The sequence below is a fragment of the Aspergillus fijiensis genome, assembly GCF_003184825.1.
Source record: "Aspergillus fijiensis CBS 313.89 unplaced genomic scaffold BO72scaffold_54, whole genome shotgun sequence".
Classification (NCBI taxonomy): Eukaryota; Fungi; Ascomycota; class Eurotiomycetes; order Eurotiales; family Aspergillaceae; genus Aspergillus; species Aspergillus fijiensis.
The window spans coordinates 228,967-251,554 of record NW_024469030.1 but is presented as its reverse complement, the minus strand read 5'-3'; the positions used below and the strand labels follow the sequence as shown (position 1 = coordinate 251,554).

Below are 22,588 nucleotides of genomic sequence, written 5' to 3'. Positions count from 1 at the left end.
TACAGCTTGTCGGAGTCACGATCTTAGCGAGAGATCTCAAGGATCTGCTCAGGAAAGATGTAAAAGTGTCGACGTAGGAACCTGTATGCGTAGTTGAACCCGGTGGCATTCGACTTTCGGTGCTGCACCGTTCACACGTGCTTTCAAGAGTATTAGCTACATACCCAAGCATCCAGACCAAGTTACTTCCTTCCACATCCTCGCCAACGGCTCATACCAGAGCTCCTCGTGTCTCTCCAAGACATCCCTCAATACCCCTAATTGAACCCGTACGCAGCGAACTCGGGGTTCATCCAACCCAACGGCATCTGCGTATTGAACAGTTGCCACATAAGCCAGTCGCTCGACGCACTACTTCCGGGGTCCAAGATCCCTGAAGCCTCTTGGTTCATGCCGTGGGCCAAGAAGCCCTCTTGGGTAGAGGTATGACCTGTGTCCATGCCCCCATTCGTCGCGGCACGGGCCACTGCCGGCGTTGACGGTATGCGAGCAGGTGAGATGCCAGCAGCCACTCCCTGTGATACAGCCCCATCCCCAGCATCGTTGGTCTGGAACAGCGGCTCGCACAGGCGTGCAAGCGACGTCAAGAGGTCGAGGAGTTTCTGGAGGTGCGGATCATGCTTGGACTGCGACAGGGTTTTGACGATGCTTTGCACCAGGTCGTAATCGGATCGGTCCAGGGAGCCGATGATGTTGCAGAAGAGAACGAAGAAGGGGCTCAATGGGTAGAACAGCAAGGTCCTTGTGCCTTTTGTATCAGTGACCGTACGTAATTTATCCATGTTTGTCGGTGTGGTACTGTACACACCATGTGAGAAACGACGGGTATGGGTCGTTGAAGCCCGGCATCTCGGCGTGGTGCTGCTGGAGATACTGGAAGGCTTCCAGCGATCGTCGCGCGCAGAGCAAGGTCTCCTTGTGGACCATCGGGCTGAAGGAGCACCGCAGTCGGGTCCGGTAGATCTCCACGAGCACGGCATAGTAGCAGAAATCGGCACCGATCCAGTCCAGCTCTATGGGTCTGTGGGTTGAGCTGCGGTTCTGCGGGGGTATACACCTGGTGTTAGTCGAATGTTGACGATGCGGGTTGTAGAAAGCCTTACGCCTTGCAAGTCTGGGAGGAGTCGTCGCATCCTGGTCTCGAGACTGTCGATGACTTCCATGATTTGTCGGCTTGATTTGCGTTTCTCGTGAGCGGGTATGGAGAGTAGTTCGCCTTGGATTTGAGCAATCTCAAGACAGGTCCGAAAGAGGGAGCCGTATGGTAGTGAGGAGTCGAAGCCGACGAGATCTGTTGGAGGAACCAGAAGGTCCGGAAGGGAGGTGGGTCGGCCCATAAGGGAACTAAGTGACTTGTCGAGGAAAAAACACCACAGCAACGCGTTGTGGATATCTTTCTGCACCGCGGAGGGTGAGGGGCTGTCTTGAGTCCTGTGGTAGCCGAGCGCTGTGATCTGACGAGCGCAATACGAGTTGAGTATCCAACATTGGTTGACTCGACCCAGATGTTGCATCAGCAGGGCCTAGATGCGGAGCACGTTAATGATCTTGTTGGCACCTTTGACCTGCGCACACGACTCACGCTAGACAGTAGAGCCTGTATGAAAAGAAGGCTTGGAGGGGCGAGGATGTCGAGGTTGTGAATGCTCTGCACTGCTGCAGCTATGTAGGTGGAGGCGGAGTGAAAGAGCCGCCGTTTAAGCGTGGAGCTGCTGGTGCTTCTGGCCAAGTTGAAGAAGTGGAATATTGCCTTAACGTAAATGCAGACGCAGAGTCGGTGGAACACCTGGCCCTTGCAGTTCTCATCAAGTACTTCCGCAGCCATTCTTTCAAATGACTCTTCTGAGATATGGTCGGGCCACTGATAACCTTCCCTACTTGTTGACCCTGGAGACAATCAGTTGATAATGGTGTACGATGAGACAGACTATAGTTACCAGGAAGCAGCATGAAGATCAGCTCTTGCGGCGGGGCCTCTGGGACCGCAATGCTGGGATCTACAGAGAACCCCTCTTCGGCAGATGTGCTTGATTCCACAGGCGCCGCGTCCGCCATCTGACTGACTAGATCGAGCGCGGCCTTGAGAACAGACTGCTGTTCATGGCTGATATGTCGACAGTCATCGAGTACCACTTCAATGATACTTCTGGCTTGCACCGCGTGATAGTTCGAGCTGTCAGTGCCAGCAGGCGAATTGAGGTCACCACGGGAGGTCTGGTCATGTTCGCCCGGCATGTCAGCTCGTGGCTGCTTGGAGGGTCTCTTTTCCTCCGATCTTGTCTCCAGGCTCGCTCCTAGGTTGATTTGTCTAGCCCTATTCACTGGTCAGCCGGCTGGGATGATGGCAAGAGTCTGGGGAAGAGCTTGCACCCTTGAGGCTGAGCTACGGGTCTTTCCAGGCGAAGTATTGTTTCTGGTGGTCCAGTGGCACTAGTGAACAGTGACTTAGCGGTGACCGTGGTACTAATTGTGGGCCACCGAGGTTGCGAACCTTGTGAAAGATCGTTTCCGCGATGTCCTTCCGCGACGAAGACGCTGGCACTCGACACCAACGTCTACGCAGCCCGAGCAGTTTCTCTGTCTATTACATCTAATCTGCCGGCTGTGTGAGTACATTATGGATGGTCAGGGATATAGTGCCAGACCAAACCTTTTTAGAATGGCATAGATCGCACTAAGACATTGCGTCAGCCCAGAGGTCTAGACCGATGCGCGAGAAAATGGGGCCAGGAAGTAGGGGGGAGCGTAGAAAACATACTGCGGGCAGTATATCATCGAAGACTGCAAAGCTCTGTGACATTGCGATTCATATTCCTTCGCCCATACAAGGCCGATTGGATTGATGAGAGTGGTTGTAGAAGATGAAAAGAAGCAACTCGGGATTTGGAAGCCGCGCGAATTGGGCGGAATGGGAGAAACCTTTGCGCGGCTGACCAATGACAAAAAAGTATTGTAGAAGGTCATGCCTTATTTTATGCATATTTAATAACAAATGTTTAAGCTGATCATGGATGTAATATATGAAAGGGATCATATTAATTACATAGCTAATGTTCTATATGAGTATTGAGAAGAGTTTATGTAGCTGTGTTCAGTACGTACCGTACAACTTGGAAGGGGAGTCGACCCAGTCAGTGATCCCCCAGTGATCCCTCTAATAGCCCAGGCGATTAACTAACCTGCCTACCTACAGTACCAAATCACCCCCTCCTTCTCCAACTGCCTCACCAACTCTTTAGGGAGTTTTGGCCACTGGCAATACCTACAATCGCCCGATCAAAATCAAGGGATAAACAATATCAAAAACGAAAAAAAAAGAAAAGAAAAGAAAAGAAAAGAAAAGAAAAAGAGAAAAACAACAAAATAATCTCTCCTACTCCCCCCCTCCCACCGCAGTTTTACGTATCATAAATATGGACCCCATGCGACCTGCAACCCTCAACACCTCGGACCGACCCGACCACTGCTCGTCGTTCCAGAGCAGTAACTCCCCCTCCTCCTCATCCCATGCCCGCTGGCTCGCCCTCACGCACCGCGCCCCTTCCTCGCACTCCGCCTTCATCTACGGCGTCAAGTCGACCAAGATCTACTGCCGCCCGACCTGCGCCGCGCGGCTGGCGCGGCGAGCCAACGTCGAGTTCTTCGACACGGCCGAGCAGGCGCGGGCCGCCGGCTTCCGGCCGTGCAAGCGCTGTCAACCGGACTGCGCGAGCTTCGTCGGGGAGAGGGAGGGCCTCGTGGCGCGGGTCATCGCGCTCCTGCGCGTGCAACCGGCGGGTCTTTCCTCCCCCTCCTCCGGCGCCCCGCACATGAGGCTCCGCCTGAAGGATCTGGCGCAGGAGGCCGGGGTGACGCCTAGTTATCTGTGCCGCGTGTTTAAAAGGATGATGGGTGTCACGATCGGGACGTATATGGCGGAGTTTGAAAAGGAGGGCTGCGGCGCTGAGGGAGAGGGAGAGGGAGAGGAAGAGGTGGCAATTACACTGCCGGCCGTCGGGTCGGATCAGATGAACGCAGGAGCAGAGCATGCTATGTCGACGATAACACAAAGGGGAGGACTAAAGGAGATGGAAGGAGAAGGAGGAGGAGGAGGAGGAGGAAGAGGAGGAGCAACACTCTCGACTCCCACGGAATGCTCATGGAACGTCTTGCCAGAGGAGAATTTGCACGGAGTCGATCCCACCCTTCCGACCTTCGATCTTGAAGAATGGTTTGCCTCTGCGGCGTTTTTGAATTCGAACCTCTTTTTAGATGATAGCGTTCTCGTATAGGGGCCTGGATGATACAGTCTACAGGTAGTGGTCAGGTCGCAGCATAGCCGAGAATCTACTATCCGCTCAGAAATGAACCAGACTTACCTAGATTGCTCACTGCGATGCCAAACAGTCAAAAAAGGCCATGATCCACGCTAGAGTGAATCTGTGCCATATCGGCGAGCTCACAGGCGAGGAACAGACCCTGTGCTTTGCCTGCAGTTGCTCGATGATACATAGCGAATAGGGATGTCGACAAGTCAGGCAGGGCTTCCATTCGATCGACAGAAATCTTAACAACGATTTTGAAGATTTAAAGGTAGGCTGCTGGAACAAGTTCTTGATTATCTTGGAGGTTGCAACTATTTGCGTTCCCGCATGTAAACAAGATGAAAAGGCCTTTGGAGTCATGGGGCCGGATTATTTAGCAACGCTGACAAACTTCAAGTGTGGAAGGATGTACAGTACTAGGCAACGAAGACATTGCTACCTATTACTTCAGCCATTTATGATGCATGGTCCACTATTCCTAGCACACTCTTAACTACTGAATCCTAGGCAAATGGGCGAGCTCCACAACAACCTTCAGGTGTCTCTCTGTTGGACTCCATGTTCCGATATGTACCAGCCCGCCCTTCATCAGTCGCAGGTGATCTTCTTCAGGATCACCAGCACCGCATCATCACCACGGCCCTTGACGAAGTCGATCAGCTCCCGGAAGACCACAGCCACCTGGCCCTCGGCGGCCAACGCTTCAACCACCTCCTGGAAGCCTCCGGGAACCCAGACCTCCTCCAGAACTGGTGCGGCGACGAGGCCACCTGGCCTAGTGACGCGGACAAACTCCCTCAGCGCCGGGTGCGAGCCAACATGGCCGAGGGTGAAGATGCCCACGCAGACCACAAAATCATACCGGCATCCGCCACCACATGGATCCGAGCCGTGAGATCGCCACGGATCAGGTTGCGGTAGACTCCGGTCTTCCTGGCCATGGCGAGCATGGCAGGAGAGAAGTCAATCCCATCGATGGCGGCGATGGAGGATATGGAGGAGGAGGAGGCGGCGCCCCCCGCTGTCGCAAGAGCCTGTCCCACTAGCCCGGTCCCGCAAGAGCAGTTTCCCAATGGGACGCAGGACTTGACTGCGTTTGCTGAGGTTCAAGCCTGAATCTTATGAGAGCTTGGAACTAAGGGTCGTGCAGCATGTTTCTGTTATGCCCGCGAGCTCGAGAGAGGTGGCGGGATTCGTTATCAGCAGCGAAATCACGAGTTCGGGTACCATATAGCTCGATTCTTCATGAATCATTCTATAAGTTTCCACGCTCTTGCTTGTTTGTTTCACTAGTCAGTTGACAAGGGACAAGCACATGTCAATCAAGTAGGCTTATAATAGTTTCTTCTTTTGATCCTGTAAGCAAAAACACACGGTTTCACCGCGTCATGCAGCGAGTCAATCCACGAGTACACTCGACAGGGGGCTCCTTCGCAATGCGTCTTTTTCATTGATATTGAATGAAGTAATAACGTTTCTCCTCAAACTAGCTTGAACGATGAGCGGTACTAGGGCAGCGGCACACGCACAGTAGCAGGTCTGCATGGAGATGGATTTGGCTAGTCATTGAATTGTTGGAAAGCTGATTCATCGGAACCCAGGCGAGCATGCTTCTAGTAGTCTGGGTTTGGTAAAGACAAGGGCATAGATTGAGGGACCTAGAACGGTTCTACTCATAAGGAGCCTGACAAGGTAAGGTTTGCTCGAGTCCAGCCTGATGAACTTCATCTTGGAAAGTGAGAATGATATCAGGCATTTCGTGAGCCCTGACAGTTCATGATGTGAACGAGGATGGATGGTGGATTTTGACTCTAGTACGTGAGGCTACCTGCGGAACTAGCCAAAGCCACCGAGACAGGCCTCAGGACCCCCGTCAGTTCTCTTCACTCGACTTACAGGTTGGCTTTCAGTCTACCCGTTCAGCTCGTTACGTACTTTTATGCTTTTCGTCTTCGGAAAGCCTCCCTCTTTCACAGTCGCAGCTACCATTTGATCCTCCAATCCCACCCCTTGATCTTGATCCTCACCCAGACAAAACATAAGAAGGCGACGACATAGTTCAGCCCGGCGAATAGCGTGGTACCCCAATACTTTTCCTTGCCCGTGGCTGTCACGGCGCTCAGGAGGCCCCCGCCGATCGGGAGGCTCGCCAGCACGCCAATGGCCACCACAGTGAAGCAGCTCGCGTAGTAGCGTCCGTACTCCTGCGTATCGCAGAGCTGGCCCAGACAAATGGGGGTCAGGCTCACATTGGAGCCGCTGCAGAAGCCGAACAGGACGACAAAGACGATGAGCAAGGCGTCGTTCTCGAGGTCCGAGACAACAATGTCCGGCAGCCAGAAGCATAGCACGGAGACCGTGCAGAAGAACAGCGAGACGATCATCGTATTGTACCGGCCGAAGCGATCCGCCAGATCGCCCGCCACATACCGGCCGCCGCAGGAGGCCGCGTTCAGAATGGCGAGAAGCTGATACGCGAACGCGGCCGATCCGGTCAGCGCCTCCTCTTGGGACAGGCGCTGTCGGTCGATGTAATAGCTCGGCACGTACGTGATGGGGAGGAAGTAGGCCAGATCGGTGAAGAGGACCCCGAAGGTGGTGAGGGCCATGGCTCCGGTTCCATCGAGGAAGATCGACGGGTCCGGAAGTGTATCGCGCCAAGTGGTCTCTGCGCCCTTGCGCGGTGGCACCCGGCTACGGCAAAAGGCCACGCTGATGGCACACAGCACGAGCAGGACAAAGGCAAGAATGCGGATCGACCACCCCCAGCCAACCCGGGGCAAGAGGGATTGCAGCATCAGCGGGAATATCACCCCGCCAAAACCGCTCCCGATAAATGCGACCCCACTAGCCAGGCCGCGGCGCTTCATGAACCAGTGGGCCACGCAGGCCATCGACGGCGTGAGGAGAAGGGAGGAGCCGAGGCCTGTCAGGACGGAGAATGCGAGGAAAAACTGATAGTATTCTGCGTGCAATTGTTATCAGCGAGGACGGATGGGCTTCAGATATGATGCTCGGACGCAATCACAACATGGCTTTACCTTTACAAACACTGAATGAGAAGATGCCAATCAGCGTGCAGACTGTTCCCGCGAGGATCAGTGCCCGCGGGCCCATCGCATCAAAGGTGGGACCGATTTGCATCCCACAGACCCAGTTCACAAATGCATAAACCGAGAATATCCAACCGGTTGTAGACGAGGACACATTCGGCAGAATGTCTTTGGAGACAACAGCTTCAAAGACGCCCACTGTGTTATATAGCCCCAGCGATGCTGCTAGGCCGCAGAACGCACCGAATACCACGAGCCATGCGTCGCGTCCACCCTCAGGGTAATCGATGGGGTCGTCAACGGGGGTGGGATTGGGTGTTGTCGACTGACGTCGCAACCCCCTGCCACCGGCGCGTTGAAGCTTCTCATGATCGCTGGTTGGGGGCTCATTTTTATTCGCTGGGAAAGGATCATGTTCGCGATTTCTCATTCTCTATAGAGCTTCCTCGTAGGAGAAGTCGTGCTGGTTGCCGCCGCCGTGGTAGGTGGAATGGCGAAGATTGGATACTTTTGCCGATGTTGAGAACAGTTGATTGTCTAACACTCCCTGAGACTATATAGAGGGAAGTAAGAGGAGTCAAGAATTCACTGAGACCGAGAAGGGTTGCAGAAGTCATGGTGGCCGCTCGATGGCTCTGTCGATCTATGAACTCAAAGTGGCCAATCAACGACAGGCTTGGTTCAAGGTTGATGGTATGTAAGTTGGGCCGTGAACAACCTACAGGTACTGTATGACTTACCTTTATAACTGACTTTCATCCACCTTTCAAGCATTTGACCATTGCCCATGTTTCTGCAAGTGTCAATTCACTCAGGCCCAAGTTCTTCGACACGTGAGACATATTGCCCGCGCTGCGAAGTTTTCATCCGGGGTCTTAGATCCAACTTTTTGATTCATGGACTCCCTCCAAGCCTTGCTAGTAATCAAACACCAAATAACTTGAGGGACACTAAACTGATCCTGTGTCTGATCCCCTAAGCTAGACCCATCTCTTGATCAAGAGCTTCTAGACTTTCAGTCATCAAAGCAATCGCTGTTTTTGAGACCCACCTTCCTAAAACATTCGGACGTCCGGAAGATCACGGAGGAGTACTGTTCAGGTAAGGTACCCCCAATCAAAGCAGTTCTCAACTGTGCTCATGCCTTCTATACTATCTCTATCTAAACTGCCCTTTCTACGATGCCAACAGAAATCACCAAGGAATCTCCTCTCCACGATAAATTTCCGAACCTCCCACATAAATATTCCTAAACGTCCCGTTCGACTTCTCATCCGCCGCCACAATCACCTCCAGCACAGCCTTTGCGCCCTGGGAAACGGTGAGGTCGGCCCCACTGCCCCCCATATCGGTTTGCAGCCACTTTTGCAGCCACCCCGCCAGATTAGCCTTGCGCCCGCCAACGAGAAAGGGACGCTGGAAAACTCACCCCCGGATGCACTGCCATGAACACGAACCCGTCCGCCTCGTAGGACAGAGCATACTGCACCGTCAACGCATTCAGCGCCGCCTTGCTGACCTTGTACGCCGGCAATTTGGCGTAGTCGTTGGCGCGCGCGCGGGCCATCGAGCCGTACTGGCTTGAGCTACACACATGTCGTGAGAATCAGCCCTATCAGAACAAACCGAACTAGAACGCAGCACCGGGGAAAGTGAGGGAAGCAGGGATTCAACGAACATGTTCACAACCTTTTTTACCGACGCACCCTGCATGAGCGGTAGGTACGAGCGGGTGACATTATGCGTGCCCGTCACGTTCACCGAGAGCGTGAAATCGAGGTCCGCCGAGGAGCTAGATATCCAGTCCTTGGGGTCAGTACGCTGGATCCAGATGTAATTGATTGACGGGAAACGAAGTTGAGGGGAAAGGAAAAACCGAGACTCACACCAACCCAGCCTTCTCCTGCGTCTCCCCAATAACCCCGGCGCAATTGACCAGGATCTCGAGCTTCCGATCGCCCAGTACGCCCCGAACCTCCTCCGCGGACCGGACGACGCTGGCCTCGTCGGTGATGTCCAGCGCGACGAACGCCACGCGGCCCTTCTCGCGCGCGATGACCTCCTCCAGCGCGGGAGTGATGTTCCGGGCGGCGGCGATGATGAGGCCGTTCTCAGGGAGGAGGGCGGCGAATTGCTGGACGAGCTCGAGGCCGAGGCCGCGGGAGCTGCCGGTGATGAGGATGGTGGACATATCTGCTTTTGAAAGGATGCGTTGGAGTGTCGATTAGTGCCGGGACATAGGCAAGTAGTCTGTTTTCGAACGGGGACGGTAGCGTAGTTATCTATGGAGGTTTAGATCCAAAAGGCCGGTTGGATCTGTCAGCAAGGTTTCTACCAAGTGGATCTCGTCTCAATTGATTTGTTGGCGAATCTTGCTGTCGCTACGGACCCATCCAGGTCCGCCCATTTGAGACCCTTTCTCCGCTGGCAAAAAGAGCTTCCCGAGGCTTCCGAAGGCCGAAACCTGTCTTTCCGGAGGGAAGTGATCTAGAGCTACTTAGTATACTATGTGCCGATATTTGTTTGACATTGTGATAGTTATACCATGATAGGGACACGGGCTATTCAAGAAGGATGGACTTTACAGTGAGTGCCTCAGGATCTAGGTTAACTAAATCTTAGTGTCTCCTTCGACAAGGATTAGACTCCTGGATAGGCTGTGAACCGGGCCATCGGAACTAAATTTACATGCCGAACTCCCTCCGGGCCGTGGGCCACCTTTCCCAAGTAGTTCGGATCTCCGTACAGGACTTGGGACAGTATACACACCTTATCTAGCACGTGGAATTGCTGCCCCCAGAGGAGGTCCAAAGACCACTGGGAGAGCAATACAGAACGAATCCCCAAGATCAAAACCAGTCATTATTCATAAAGATGCCGTAGTAACCCTAAAAATACAGTCCATCCCAGAAATGCTCCTCAACAGGCCTTCAACAACAACCCCCTTTGCTCTAATCAAATGAGTGCCGCTCACTCCACCGCATGCTCCGTCCCCTTCTCCCCAAGCTCACCCTCGCCCATCGACTCCGAGTTCCGTCTACAGCTCACACATCAGCCCCTCCCCAACCCAACTCTCCACAAACAGTTTTGTCCGTGAACGAAAGGAATGAGTCAACCATACCGCGCATTAAACTCCTGAATCATACTCGCCATATTCCCCGCCCCGCTCGATCGCCGATCCGGGTGATCGTTCGCCGCGCCCCCGAAACTGCCTAACAGCTCGTTGATTCCTGCGACAGTATCCAAGGTCAGTCAGTCAGCATCAACGAGATTCCCACTATTGTTCATGGAAAAACTCGGGATGAACTGCAGGCTGAACACATACGCTGCTGATCCTGGTGCCTCTCCGCCTCGGCCAGTTCGCGCTGCGCGGAGCTCTTGCGGCGGTCGCGCTTGAGGTGGCCGTATTTCTGGACGAGGTCCATGTTGCTATATCTTCAGTACTTGGAGGCAAAAGAAAAGAAGTGGTTCTTTGATAGAGGGAGATTTGTTTCAGGTGACAATCATTCAAATAATAACCTCACCAGTTAGGAGCAGGACAGACTACGGGTGCTCTATATACCAACGCGACGAAGGTCATTGCATCATCGCAGTCCACCAACCTTCCAATCATCATCATCATATGATTTTCCATTGACACGGCACGCACCAGTGTGCCAATAACATGATCCTGTATCGAGATCTGCTTTGACAATGTGGTTGGTGGGCACCACTGGTTTCGCCTCTTCAGTACCGAGAATCATGCGTCATCGTGGCTGTGTGTGGTTTAAACTCAGTATGCTCCCCTACTCCATCGGGGTTGTGTTCCGCTTGCAAAAGCCAAGCGCCCGCCCCCCCCCCCCCCCTCCCAAAATCCCCAACGATCGACGGGAAGTGATGCCTGGATGACATTACTCCACTTGGCGTGAGGACCCCGGATTTTTAGCTGATTGGGGGATTCTGATTATCATGTTCTGGACACGAACTGTAATCGTATTGTGTGCGAAGCATAATTCCTGAGTTGTGCGGGGATCACATCCGGAAATAGACACGGCTTTCGCCACACTGCTGCAGCTTGTTTGGCTCGGACCGGGGGGGAAGGTGAAGAGGGCATTGTGCAACCGGAAAAGCTTCGGAGTGCGTATTCGCAGCTATCTACACACACGGGAGCAATTATACTCTACTTCCGTCCGCCTCTGGTTTGGATTACTGCTAAATACCGGGTATACAGCACAGCCACTACGCCCTACTCGAACCGCTGCAACTCGGAGAGCACGTCCACCAGCGTCGCCGTCTTCGATCCCTGGGACGGCCGGTTCGCGTCCTCCCCGAGAGGAATGTAGAAAGCCTTCCAGCCGGCCTCGATCGCCGCGCGATAATCCTTGTCGTAGTCGTCGCCCACGTGCACGCACGTCCATTCGCTTTTATCGCTGCCATCCTCACTCGCGCTCACCAGCTTCATGGCTTGGCGCCGGGCCACCTCGAAGATGACGGCGCCGGGCTTCTCCGCGCCCGCCTCGTAGCTGGTGATCACCATATCCAGATCGTAGATCCCCTCGCCGCCCGCTTCATTGTTGACCCGGGCCTCATCGCGCCCCCGCATCTCGAACCCCGGTAGTCGTGTACTCGAGACATCCTGATCGGCCCGGCACATCCCCACCCGCAAACCCAGCGACTCCAGCACGGCCGGCACCCGGTCATCGGAGTTGGACACCACGCCGACCACGACGCGATCGAACGGGCCCAGTCGCGTCCTGGTGCGTTTGATGTGGCGCAGCCGCGTGAAGAACGCGTCGGCGTTGGCGTCGAGGGCGTAGCCGTCCTGGCATGCGAAGCGGTCGAGGAGGTGTTGGACGAGGCCGTCGGGTACTGCGCTGTTTGTGGGGGTGGGGGACGAGGAGTCGGCGGCAGCGGTGGCAGAGCTAGGGGCATCTAGAACGCGGGCGAAGCTGCCCCGGATCACCTCTTCCCACCATTGTCTTGGCCCGCCGTACTCGCCGCGCAGAGCTTGGGCGCGACCGTAGTTGGGGTGGGCTTTGGACTGGGCTTTGAAGACGGCCTTGAAGGCGGATTGCAGGCGGTCCGGGGTGACGGTGGAGCGAGGGAGGCCGAATTTGTGCGCGGCGGACGCGTATTGTTGGGGAACGGGTTCGCGGGGGTGGAAGATAGTGCCAAACGCATCGATCGTGAGGAGGAGAGTGCGCGACTTGCCGGGGGTGGGGTGGGGAGGCATGGTTCGTAAGGCTGGAGTCGGTGTGTTGATGAAGATGGGCTTGGGGGGCTTGGTTTGGGCTCGGAGCGGCGAATGACGGAAGGGGATCTCGGGTTTAGTGCTTCGGTCTTCGGGCATACTTCCGGTTTATCGGGGATTAGTACTGGTTCGGGCGACCGAGTCCGCAATTACCTCGGCGATAAGATTAGATTGAAAGTTCCTTTTTTCCTTCTTCCCGCGGCTTATCTGACGTGCAGTTTGTTGCACTCAAGCTTTGTTTCAGTTCGTTTGACAATATCGGAATCGTAGAGAAAAACTGTTCGAGGGGTGGATCATATCGAACTCAGGTTTGGTACCACTTCATCATGCAGTGTCCCTTGCTGCAGGCCAGGAACACCAGGGCCTCGTTCCACAAGGCCTGCAAGATAAAGGATTGTACGCCGTAAAAGTTGTCGCCTGAGCGCTGACGCGTCAGACCGACCATCCCCCACTAGGAAGTCCCCAATCGGGTTTTACAGGCAAAAGTTGCCTCCTATTCTTTTCCCGCGGCGCCGGCACTTGCCTGGCATACATATATCAAGTCACTCCACCCATCTCCATTAACCCGCTCTTATCGTAGTCATCACCCCCTACGCCCAGACACCACCATGGGTGTCTCCCGCCTGCTTGTATCGTCCCTACTATGGGTAGCGAGCACCAGCGCCACCACCGAGTTCTCCCCTAATGCAAACCACATCTTCAACTCGATCCACTCGTCGATGCGCCAATGGGGCTCTTCCCTCCAGCACAACGGCATGTCCTTCTTCCTGGCAACCGTCCCCGCCGGCACGCAGTTTTACCATGGCAACGCCAACCCCGCGCCGGTGAACGGGACGGAGTGGCTGGCCTTTGAGCCCGAGCATGCGCTGGTCTTTGCCCGGCCGGGCCCGTTTAAGAATCCGCCACCGCCTCCTCACGATGGCGATGACGACGACGACGACGACAACGGAAAAAAGGGAGACCTGCGGAAAGAGAAGCGGGCAGAGGTCGAGCAACAGGAGTCGGAAGGCGGTTGGCTGCACACCTACACCGCCGCCAAGGACCTTCGGCTGCTGTACGCGGACGGCATGGCAGCAGGGAAAACCGCCAACGGGACGCTCGACGGCGAGGACCGGATTCTGTTCCAGGATAACCTGCCCAGCGATGGGGCGATGCACGGAGAGCGCGCGCGCGCGGTTGAGTTCTGCCGCATGGCCCGCGAGGACTTCGACGGACGGCTGGACGGTTTCCTGCGCATGGAGGCCGGCTTCGAGATCATCCTCTGTGACTTCGCGCGGGATCTGAAGGAGGTGCGTGTCACGCAGGTTAAATCGAACAAGGAGTCTTCTGGGGGCCCGGGAGGACCGGGTAAAGGGAAGGGCGGCGGAAAGGGGAAACCTGGAAAAGGGGGGCCCGGGGGAGGCGCGGATTGGATGAAGGCGATCACGGCCCGGTATGGCGGCATCGGCGGCCACCGCGTCGCGCTGAACTACGAGACGTTCGTGTCCGCCTACACGTACGGCCTGGACCTGTTCCACTCGACGAACGAGACCTTCGCGCATCCCCGTCTGATGCACCTCTCCGCGCAGCAGCTGCAGCCCATCCGCGACGACCTGCACCGCCTCGTCCTGGACCACACCGCCGCCGAGAACCTGTACGACTGGCAGGCGATCGCCGACATGGTCGTGGAGCGCTACGCGCGCGAGATCCGCTACCTCGCGTCCGGGGACGTGGCCACGGTGGCCGACCTGCATGCGGAGATCGAGACCATGCTGGTCCCGTTCATCGACTACTCGGACCGCGATACCGACGCCGAGCGCGAACGCTGCGCGCACCAGTTCCTCCCCGGCGAGATCGCCGTCGATGGCGTCGCGGCCACCGCCATCCACTCCGTGGCCCGCAGTATCTGTGCGACCATGCTGGCCGCCTGGCAGGAGCCCGACTACCAAGCCGCCGTGGACCACTTCCGGGAGCTGATGAACTACCTGGCCTGGACGACGTGGAAGCAATGCAGTGGCTGCGGTGACCACGAGGTTTGCGTCGTCCCAATCTGGCCCATGGGCACCCTCGAGGACTATGAGCACCCGCAGTGTCGCGATTTCTCGAACCCCATCAGCCCCGGCCAGAGCTACTGGGGCGACCGCCGCGGGCCTCGGCCGCATGAGCCGGAGGATGAGGATGGGCAGGCATCGGGCTGGTTGGTGCGATTTGTCCGGTATGTGCTTGAGATCTTTCTGCGCATGCATATTTGAGGAGGCAGGGTTGGATGTTGGCTGAAGCACTCGATTGGTTTTACTTTTTTTAAATTACCACATAAACTATTACCCCACAACCTATGCTAGTCTTTCTTGTGTGAGTTCTCTTCTTCGATTATTATCTGGTTCAAACTCGACTTCCGCCCCTTGGTGAAAGACTTCGCATTAGAAACGCCGTCCTTTCTGTTGAGGGGCACGGGGCTCATTTAGCAAAGAGAGCACAGGATAATAGCGAGGGACAATCTGCATCCTGCATTGCGTTGCCCCGACATTCGCTTTTCTTTCCAAGCAGAAAGCGATAGACGGTGCTCTGTGCTCAACTGTGTCACTTGCATGGGCTTAGACCCGCTTATCATGACTTAGTGCGTGAGCCCTGCATTAGAGCTCAGGTAGAATCGAAATCAGTTATACCCCCCCACTCCTGCGACTTGATCCTCGGAAATAAGTCCGAAAAGTGTTAACCCGTTCGGGACCACCGTCTTCAAGTTCCGGCAGAACTTTCTGGTAATGATCCACGAATCCCTGTGCAACTGGAGAATCCTATCGTTTTTTGATGCCAACTCGTTATTGCAGTGACCATCCCTGGACACTTCCTCACATGTCTCCCATACAAACCTGAGTCGGCGCCATAATATAGATGAATGTCTCGGCCCTCATGATCACATCCCAGCCTTGGCGTTCGCAGAGCCCCGAAATCGCCATGCTGCAATACAACAACCGCCTTCACTGCCTCTATGGTCACGAATTCCACGAGAGAAATCACAATGTTTCCCACAGAATGACAATGGCAATGTTGATTGCCCATCTAAAACCCTCCATAGAATTTCGTATTTCGGCGGGAGTCCCTCCGTCTGGTCATCTCTCTGCATTCGTTAGTCAGCACACTGAATGATTCCAACGTCGACAGCAACGGGGCCCATACCAGAGCCTCCGCCAATCCCCTCACAAGCGCAATCTCGTAGTCACAGCGGGCCAGCTGTTCCGGTCCCAAGTCGGTGAAGGTCGTCGCGACATCACAGTCAATCCAGACCAGCCTGTCGGGGTCCCCACGGACAAGGAGGCGGTTTTTGGGGTAGATATCCTGATGGTGCACACCCGCCTGGTGGATCTCGTGCATTTCCTCGATTGCCTGGGGATAGAGCGCGTCCGAGTAGGTCACGCAGTTCAAACTCTCTGCGTGGGGGAAATATTCCAGCAATATTGCTCTCGGTTTGAGCTTGTCTCGGGCGAAAGCTTGTAAAGCCGGATGGAACGCTGCGGGGTCCATTCGGTTGATGTCGCCGTGGAATTTGGGCACGAAACCGCGCGCGCAGACACCGGCAGTGAGAAGCTTCTTGTAGGCATTCAACTCGCAGCGAAACCGGTTCAAATCACGACCCTTTTTGGTGTATCCAGGGTCGCCGTTGTCGTGGAATAGCTTGAATGCATACTTTTGTCCATCCAGATCTACCTCGAATATTGCAGACGAATCCGAGCACGTAATCTGCCTGATAATATTGATATTGGAGGGGTCCATGTCCTTCAAGGGAGCGCTTCTTAGGTGCGTTGTTGTCCTGTGGGAAGTGAATATTTCCATCAAGGAGGTCGGAGCAGGTCAGAGAACAGAAAGTGGATGTCGGTCTTGGTTAATGAAAGCGGGATTACGTTAATTGAATAAACTTGACAATTTACTACTACTATGTAGTTATGGACCGCTCGAGGCCCAACCGGCGGATCTTGCGAATCAGATCCACTACATTGCCGCCGGTGGGAATCTAACACCTAGGAATCAAGATCTCCAGAATACAACTGTTAGCAGCTACAGTCAATAGTTCACCAGATCATAGCGCGGTCATATGGATATTGATTACTTTTTGTGTACAGTTTCTGCGACCGTATAGTAGGCGCACTCACTAAAATGATAGGAAAATGTAGACGGTCTGTCCGATCTCAAGAGTCAGTCATGCAGAGATAAATGAAACCCTGCCATGTACGTACAAATCTGCAAGTATGCATGATAGTATACGGGGGACCTTCAGCAGTGTGCCGTCTTAAAAGGAAGCTCTGACGCTTGCATTGTTAATTATCTAGAATGCATTCAGTTCATGACGGGCGCCACAACCCCTGTACGCTGAATCTCTCATTTGTTGTGGAATTCGATGGTTCAATATTCAAGGCCGACTCAGAAGCTCATTAACAGACGTGGTTTATATATAGCTTGGCACTCCCAAGGTCTGCTGCCCTGCAGTATTCCATGAAATAATCCTCTCGAGAATGCTGCAGGCAGATGCCCGGTGGTCACATACATCTTCTGTTACCATGTCCAACCGTCATACAAGTCGACACGGGAGTCAAGCGTTTCTCGGATATTGAAATAAAGGCAGAGCAAGACTGGAGAAAAATATATGATCCCGTTCCAAGACAACGATTGAAAACCGTCTTGCCCAGCGCCGATACCGCAGATCTTTCCTTCGAGGAGTGTTGCACTTCAGGGGAGAAAATTGACTCTGTATAGATTCTAAGAAAGAGCTACAAAGATAGAAGCCGGCACTACCTTAGAAGAAACCTGTAATCCACGCACATGAGGTATATGCGGATTCAACTTATACAAATTCTAACAGCAAGCGTAGAAAGCAGGTTTATATTCGATGCAATCCCCAGACGAGTCACCGATTCGATAGCCTATCAGGAGAATGGTTAGTTGCATCGAAAAAGCTGGGAACGCTTGACTCGGAACATGCTCTGGGATCACGCTCTATAGTAATGCTGTAAAACCGTTACAGGAGGGTTGCTACTGATGCGTATATGATAGATCGAACCTTACAGGAACCTGGACAGCTTTTTAATTGAGAGCTTGATTGCATGCACTGAACATGACCTTTGAGTTTATTACCCTTACATGAGGAACAAAAATCCAAAACTGCGGAGAACTGCTAAATGCAGTTCTGCGGATTGGTTGTCTTATTGCGGGAAAGCATACGGTGCGCGAGAACAATTAGTAGACTCCTCAACTGCATGCTCATCATTTAGCCCAAAGATGAGAATATCTTCCGTCTCTGGTTTAACTTCAAGTTTAGCGATGATTTTCTCATTATCGTCACCCTACGTATTATCAGCTGTATTTATGATTCCACAACAGATATATAGTCTATAAAGGCGCGATCTACGCAGGCCATGGAGAGAAAAAACATCAAAATATTTTTTTAAAAAAAAAGAGAGATCTCTGGATTTCATACTTCGTAGAACCTATGAATGGAAAGCTGTTATTGCATTTTCTTTCAGTAGGCCTTTTACATAGACATGGGAATATGTAAGGACCAGGACCTTAAGACCGTCAACCCACTCAATAGTAAATATAGAGTGCTTTTTGGGAGTCAGCCTATAAGACGAAGTTTTGCTAAGAAAGAGATACATTATAAGATGCTGCTAGAACGCGAGCTTCAAGATCACCATCATCACCACCATAACCGGTGCTCAAGCGCGTCTTCTCCTGTGAGAGTTCTCGATGAGCTGTAGATTCATGCACCTTCCCATTTCTTCTTGATGTAGAATAGCATAACACTAAAGAGGCGCTAAGCTGGACTCGCAATCTGTGAGAATATTTTCCGCGGTACTCTTTAAAATTGCGGTGCCAAAGATATATAGAAATATTATGAGATCTTCAAACGAAACAAAATATTTGGCCATTTAATCCTCGCAAAACAGGACAGTTTCTTGAAAGTTAACATGCTATAAAATCCCGGATTGTTGTGGATACATAGTTCGGCTTATTATAGTCGCGGCAAAAACGAAGTACAGACTCGAACTGCCGGCAAAATCTCTGGCCTCGTCCGTCTTGGTCGCCGTGAAGACCGGTCGACAGGCTGCTTCCAACCCGCCGAGGAGTTCCACCCAGGCCTGCTTCTTGTAGAGATCGAGGTAGCGATGGACAACGGTTTCCTCGGACCTCTCTTGCGGGTCGTCCGGAGACGGAGGCGGAACGATGATCAGGATGCCGAACTCCGTCTCGCGAAGGGTGGCCTCGTCCTGAACGGCGAAACCTACCGCAGCCACCGCGAGAGGGCCCGGACTTCCGAAATGACCGATTTGGCTGACCCTGAGGCCTGGACGTAGCGGTGTGCCGGGGCCGGAGGTAGAGGCAGAGAAGCACATCTGAAAGTCCTCTAGAGAAGGGTGAATTAGCCACAGGTCCGTTCAGCACTGCAGTGAACAACTTACCCCAGTCCGCCTGGTCATCGAAGCCGCGGCCACTGTATTTCAAGTTGGCCCAGAACTGAAAGTCGAGGCCGACATTGTCCTTGGGCGATTTGGCTGCCATCGTGTTTTGATTGGAAGATAAGGTACGTGGGTACGTAGTGAAAAATGCCGAGGTAGAAGAAGATCAGGGTTGTTTGGAGAAATTTTGTTGGGAGAAACACACCGCAGAGGATGCAGAGGAACAGCAGCGCTTTTTAAAAAGACATGGAAACAGGGGTCGGTCAGTCATTCATTGTGCTGATACAGCAATGAAGATTTGACAAAGGCACTGGAAAGGAAAAGGTAAATAAGAACACGGCTTCGCGGGATTGCTTGCCCGAGGGTAAATCTCGTATACACTGTCTAAGCTGAGAGAGTGCAGTCACCGCATAGGATACTTTTGTACACAGCTTGTGCCTAGAAATCAATAGTTAGTATTAGTTACCCAGTTAAGATACTAGTCTTGCATGATTAGCTAGACATCAATAGATCCGCTGCGGCTGGTAGTCCAAGGTGGTGAGCCGAATTCGATCGAGCCGCCGTCTTTGTTGGCGACGGTGACAAAGATATTTCTCAAAGGTCGATGTATACTGTTTCCGTAGATTCACTCTTCACAGTGCAAGCCCTTCTATTAGTCGTCTGGTTAGACCCGTTTCTGCCGAGTTTAATCGGTAATATTCACAAAAATGGACAGCAGAAAAGAACCAGCCGGAAAATACGAGAGCAGGGAGAAAGTATAATGTAAAACTGGGATGTCTTTTACAGTTGAACTATGTAAATAAGAAGGGGAATAAATGCCTCTCTGCCATCACCTGAGACACGGGATAAACAAATGACCTGTCAAGGATGTGTGACTGTGTGAGGCTATCTGTGAGGAACTATCAATGTACTTGGCGGGTGGTAAGCAGCCCGAGCGATGTAGTAGTCTGCGTATGCCTTCAGTTTATCCATGGGATCGTGTAGTATGATGTCTGAAGACTATTTACTTTTATTATTTTATTTTTCTTTTTCCTTTTCATTTATTGATTTTTCATTTTTTGCAAAGCGCTAAGTAACTTTCCAACTTTGTTAGGACTCAGGGCTGATGGTACTTATGAGGGCCGAAGCATGCTGACTGCTGATTGGCTATCGAGATGTAGTCACGTGAACCGCGCTTAGCCGAATGGCGGATGGGGGTGTACCTACCTAGTAAATAGGTACCTTAAGGTAGTAGGTATGGATCAATACATGTATGGCGATGCTCCAAAGGGTCCTTGGGTGCTTGGGTGCTTGGGTGCTTGGAAAGATGCCCCCAGTTCGCCCTCGTGCCTCGTAGTAGTAAGTTGTCCACTGTGCTGTCAGCATGGACCGGGGGGCTTTAGGGCTACATATACCTTTAAAAATTAGTTGGGACTGTCACCGATGTGGATACCCAAGAGAGTAACCTTGAAGCTGCAGCTGATCTACCTATTAAGTCGTCATTTTCACAACGACATATACCTATACATAGTAGTACAACTGGCTGCACGGACCCGCGTCAGCCGCGTGGGCCTGTGCCCTGCGGGCTGGCGGCGGGCTAAGCCGCAGCGATTGGAGCGCTAAGTGTCGCTTAACCCGTGTGCTCGTATACACATCCATAGCGCGAGACATGCGAAGAGGCTCGGCGAGGAATCAAGCCTCAGCTGCCACGAATTGATTACCCAAATTGGTTCCAGAGATCATCCATAGCGAACAGGAATTCTGATTCCAATGCCATGGTCTATCTTATCCAGTGGTGGGTCAAGCTGCCTCGGAGGGTGTTGCGAGATGACTATATAAGGCGGTTCTCTTCTTCTTCTTCTCCAAGATCCTAGAATCCAGACAAGCATCTCCAACCCCGATCTCCACTGACTCTCAATCAACCGCAGAGAAACCATGGGCTCAACACAACCCAGCCTCGAGAGCCTGGGCGCGACCATAGCCGACCTCACCCACGCTCTCGCCGGTCAGCTCAACGCCGCGGGGCAACCGCAGCCATCCTTCGCAGTAAATGCACCAGCCTCCATGCCCCCAGACCCCAAAATCCAGGATTCTCGCATGAAGCTCCTAGAGACTCTTGAAACCCTGCACCATCTAGTGACAGGATCCAGCGACTTCTGGTTCCAACAGAGCATGTTTGTAAGTCCTCTTGCCCCCCCCACCCTCTATCAGATGGCATAGGCATATCGATCCCAACCCAAAAAGCCAAACCACGCCCTCCTCACCTTCGACGTCTTCAACACCTTCCACCTCTGGAACGCAGTGCCCCTCCACGGCTCCGCCAGCTACGCCGACATCGCCCGCACCACCGACCTCCCCGAACCGATCGTGCGCCGCTTCCTCCGGCTCGCCTTCACCATCTTCGTCTTCGCCGAGGAAGGGTCCCCCGGCAACGAGCGGGTCGTGCACACCGCCGCGTCCGCGCACATGGCGCGCTATCCCTATGCGCGGGCCTTCCTCGCGCATAACCTGGAGGATGTGCGGCCCGCCGCGACGGTGGGGGTGGAGGCGTTGAAGAAGTGGTTTGTGGGGCGGCATGGGGCGGAGGTGCCGGAGGAGATCACGGCGTGCGCGATCCCGCTGGCGACGGATCATGATGGGCGGCGGCGGGGTACGGATCTGTGGGAGTTTCTGGAGAATTTCGAGCGGTTGCCGGAGCAGCCGAGGGGGTTTCGCGCGAAGCGGTTTGCGGAGGCGATGCAGGGACTGCGCGAGACGAGTGGGGTGATGACGGAGGGGGTGTTGAGGCGGTTTGATTGGGGTGGGTTGGGGGAGGGGGCTACTGTTGTGGATGTAAGTTCTTGCTGTTGCCAGTGGTTCAGGGTAAAGAGTGAATTGTACGTTGGCGGTGCTAATGCAGTATAGCTTGGAGGGTCGGCAGGACATATCAGCGTCATCCTCGCTGAACACTATCCCAAGCTCAATCTGATCGTCCAGGATCTCGCCTCGGCCCAGTCGGCCTTCGAGGCGAATATCAGTTCCACGCCGTGTGCATCCCGCATCACGTTCCAGACACACAATTTCTTTGAGCCGCAGAGTTGTCCCGCGGATGTCTTCCTGCTCAAGTCGGTTTTGCATGACTGGTCCGACAAGTATGTGCGGCAGATTGTCCGGAACCTGCTGGGAGTGCTGAAGCCGGGGAATCATCTGCTCGTCTTTGATTTCGTGGTGCCGGCGGAATATGACGATGCGCAGAACAAGCTGGCGATTCCATTGCCGGTCCGGAAATTGGTCGCGGCCATGGATCTGCAGATGCACGTGGCGTGTAACTCGAAAGAACGGACCATCCAAGACTGGACGGATGTGATCAAGCAGGCCGATGGTCGCTTTGACTTGAGGGAGGTTCATCTTCCTGCCGGATCGCCGCTGGGAATTCTCGACTTTGTGTTTCAGGGATGATAGATCGCATCACAATCATCCAGGAAGCAGAGCCTGGGCTTTGCTACCTCTGCTCTGAGACAGTATACCTATTAGCTCTTGTGGATAGAATTCAGCGAGTTTTGTTAAATGTCCTTTGGCTTACACTTTTGACTCGACCTACCTTCCTAAGCAATA

The 22,588-nt window shown here is 53.6% G+C and overlaps 12 protein-coding genes across 12 annotated transcripts; 3 read left to right on the top strand and 9 right to left on the bottom strand.

Moving 5' to 3' along the window:
* Positions 1-18: 18 nt before the first annotated feature.
* Positions 19-2,420, bottom strand: BO72DRAFT_223535 (fungal specific transcription factor domain-containing protein). Its single transcript, XM_040939786.1, has 6 exons — positions 2,369-2,420; positions 1,938-2,314; positions 1,583-1,887; positions 1,104-1,523; positions 809-1,041; positions 19-741 (listed from the first exon to the last, which is right to left on the bottom strand). Exons 2-6 carry the CDS (start codon positions 2,233-2,235, stop codon positions 258-260), a joined length of 1,740 nt encoding a protein of 579 aa, XP_040797965.1. The 5' UTR covers positions 2,236-2,314; positions 2,369-2,420; the 3' UTR covers positions 19-257.
* On the bottom strand, positions 2,377-2,854 carry BO72DRAFT_223578 (Zn(II)2Cys6 transcription factor domain-containing protein). Its single transcript, XM_040939787.1, has 3 exons — positions 2,759-2,854; positions 2,651-2,674; positions 2,377-2,595 (listed from the first exon to the last, which is right to left on the bottom strand). The coding sequence occupies exons 1-3, from the start codon at positions 2,798-2,800 to the stop codon at positions 2,464-2,466; spliced, it is 198 nt and encodes a 65-aa protein (XP_040797964.1). The 5' UTR covers positions 2,801-2,854; the 3' UTR covers positions 2,377-2,463.
* Positions 2,855-3,215: 361 nt separating this feature from the next.
* BO72DRAFT_451282 (uncharacterized protein) lies at positions 3,216-4,506 on the top strand. The gene has a single exon (XM_040945450.1). The coding sequence runs from the start codon at positions 3,414-3,416 to the stop codon at positions 4,269-4,271; it is 858 nt and encodes a 285-aa protein (XP_040797963.1). The 5' UTR covers positions 3,216-3,413; the 3' UTR covers positions 4,272-4,506.
* A 361-nt stretch (positions 4,507-4,867) lies between these two features.
* Positions 4,868-5,245, bottom strand: BO72DRAFT_530674 (uncharacterized protein; the record flags this gene model as incomplete). The annotated part of the gene is made up of 2 exons (XM_040950312.1): positions 4,868-5,079; positions 5,148-5,245. 2 exons carry the CDS (start codon positions 5,243-5,245, stop codon positions 4,893-4,895), a joined length of 285 nt encoding a protein of 94 aa, XP_040797962.1. The 3' UTR covers positions 4,868-4,892.
* Positions 5,246-6,286: 1,041 nt separating this feature from the next.
* BO72DRAFT_517436 (MFS general substrate transporter) lies at positions 6,287-8,146 on the bottom strand (the record flags this gene model as incomplete). The annotated part of the gene is made up of 3 exons (XM_040949624.1): positions 6,287-7,269; positions 7,346-7,698; positions 8,121-8,146. 3 exons carry the CDS (start codon positions 8,144-8,146, stop codon positions 6,287-6,289), a joined length of 1,362 nt encoding a protein of 453 aa, XP_040797961.1.
* A 405-nt stretch (positions 8,147-8,551) lies between these two features.
* BO72DRAFT_386040 (SDR family oxidoreductase) lies at positions 8,552-9,548 on the bottom strand (the record flags this gene model as incomplete). The annotated part of the gene is made up of 4 exons (XM_040941614.1): positions 8,552-8,719; positions 8,787-8,943; positions 9,036-9,149; positions 9,250-9,548. The coding sequence occupies 4 exons, from the start codon at positions 9,546-9,548 to the stop codon at positions 8,552-8,554; spliced, it is 738 nt and encodes a 245-aa protein (XP_040797960.1).
* Positions 9,549-10,367: 819 nt separating this feature from the next.
* Positions 10,368-10,815, bottom strand: BO72DRAFT_436510 (uncharacterized protein). The gene is made up of 2 exons (XM_040943326.1): positions 10,683-10,815; positions 10,368-10,587 (listed from the first exon to the last, which is right to left on the bottom strand). Exons 1-2 carry the CDS (start codon positions 10,780-10,782, stop codon positions 10,469-10,471), a joined length of 219 nt encoding a protein of 72 aa, XP_040797959.1. The 5' UTR covers positions 10,783-10,815; the 3' UTR covers positions 10,368-10,468.
* A 444-nt stretch (positions 10,816-11,259) lies between these two features.
* Positions 11,260-12,600, bottom strand: BO72DRAFT_451279 (haloacid dehalogenase-like hydrolase). Its single transcript, XM_040945449.1, has one exon. The coding sequence runs from the start codon at positions 12,567-12,569 to the stop codon at positions 11,583-11,585; it is 987 nt and encodes a 328-aa protein (XP_040797958.1). The 5' UTR covers positions 12,570-12,600; the 3' UTR covers positions 11,260-11,582.
* Positions 12,601-13,146: 546 nt separating this feature from the next.
* Positions 13,147-15,285, top strand: BO72DRAFT_451278 (uncharacterized protein). The gene has a single exon (XM_040945448.1). It carries the CDS (start codon positions 13,196-13,198, stop codon positions 14,816-14,818), a length of 1,623 nt encoding a protein of 540 aa, XP_040797957.1. The 5' UTR covers positions 13,147-13,195; the 3' UTR covers positions 14,819-15,285.
* A 110-nt stretch (positions 15,286-15,395) lies between these two features.
* On the bottom strand, positions 15,396-16,337 carry BO72DRAFT_436503 (uncharacterized protein; the record flags this gene model as incomplete). Its single annotated transcript, XM_040943325.1, has 2 exons — positions 15,396-15,684; positions 15,744-16,337. 2 exons carry the CDS (start codon positions 16,335-16,337, stop codon positions 15,481-15,483), a joined length of 798 nt encoding a protein of 265 aa, XP_040797956.1. The 3' UTR covers positions 15,396-15,480.
* A 2,192-nt stretch (positions 16,338-18,529) lies between these two features.
* BO72DRAFT_488655 (uncharacterized protein) lies at positions 18,530-19,257 on the bottom strand (the record flags this gene model as incomplete). The annotated part of the gene is made up of 2 exons (XM_040948049.1): positions 19,019-19,257; positions 18,530-18,963 (listed from the first exon to the last, which is right to left on the bottom strand). Exons 1-2 carry the CDS (start codon positions 19,116-19,118, stop codon positions 18,530-18,532), a joined length of 534 nt encoding a protein of 177 aa, XP_040797955.1. The 5' UTR covers positions 19,119-19,257.
* Positions 19,258-20,929: 1,672 nt separating this feature from the next.
* Positions 20,930-22,432, top strand: BO72DRAFT_385910 (O-methyltransferase; the record flags this gene model as incomplete). Its single annotated transcript, XM_040941605.1, has 3 exons — positions 20,930-21,172; positions 21,239-21,826; positions 21,899-22,432. 3 exons carry the CDS (start codon positions 20,930-20,932, stop codon positions 22,430-22,432), a joined length of 1,365 nt encoding a protein of 454 aa, XP_040797954.1.
* Between the last annotated feature and the right edge of the window lie 156 nt (positions 22,433-22,588).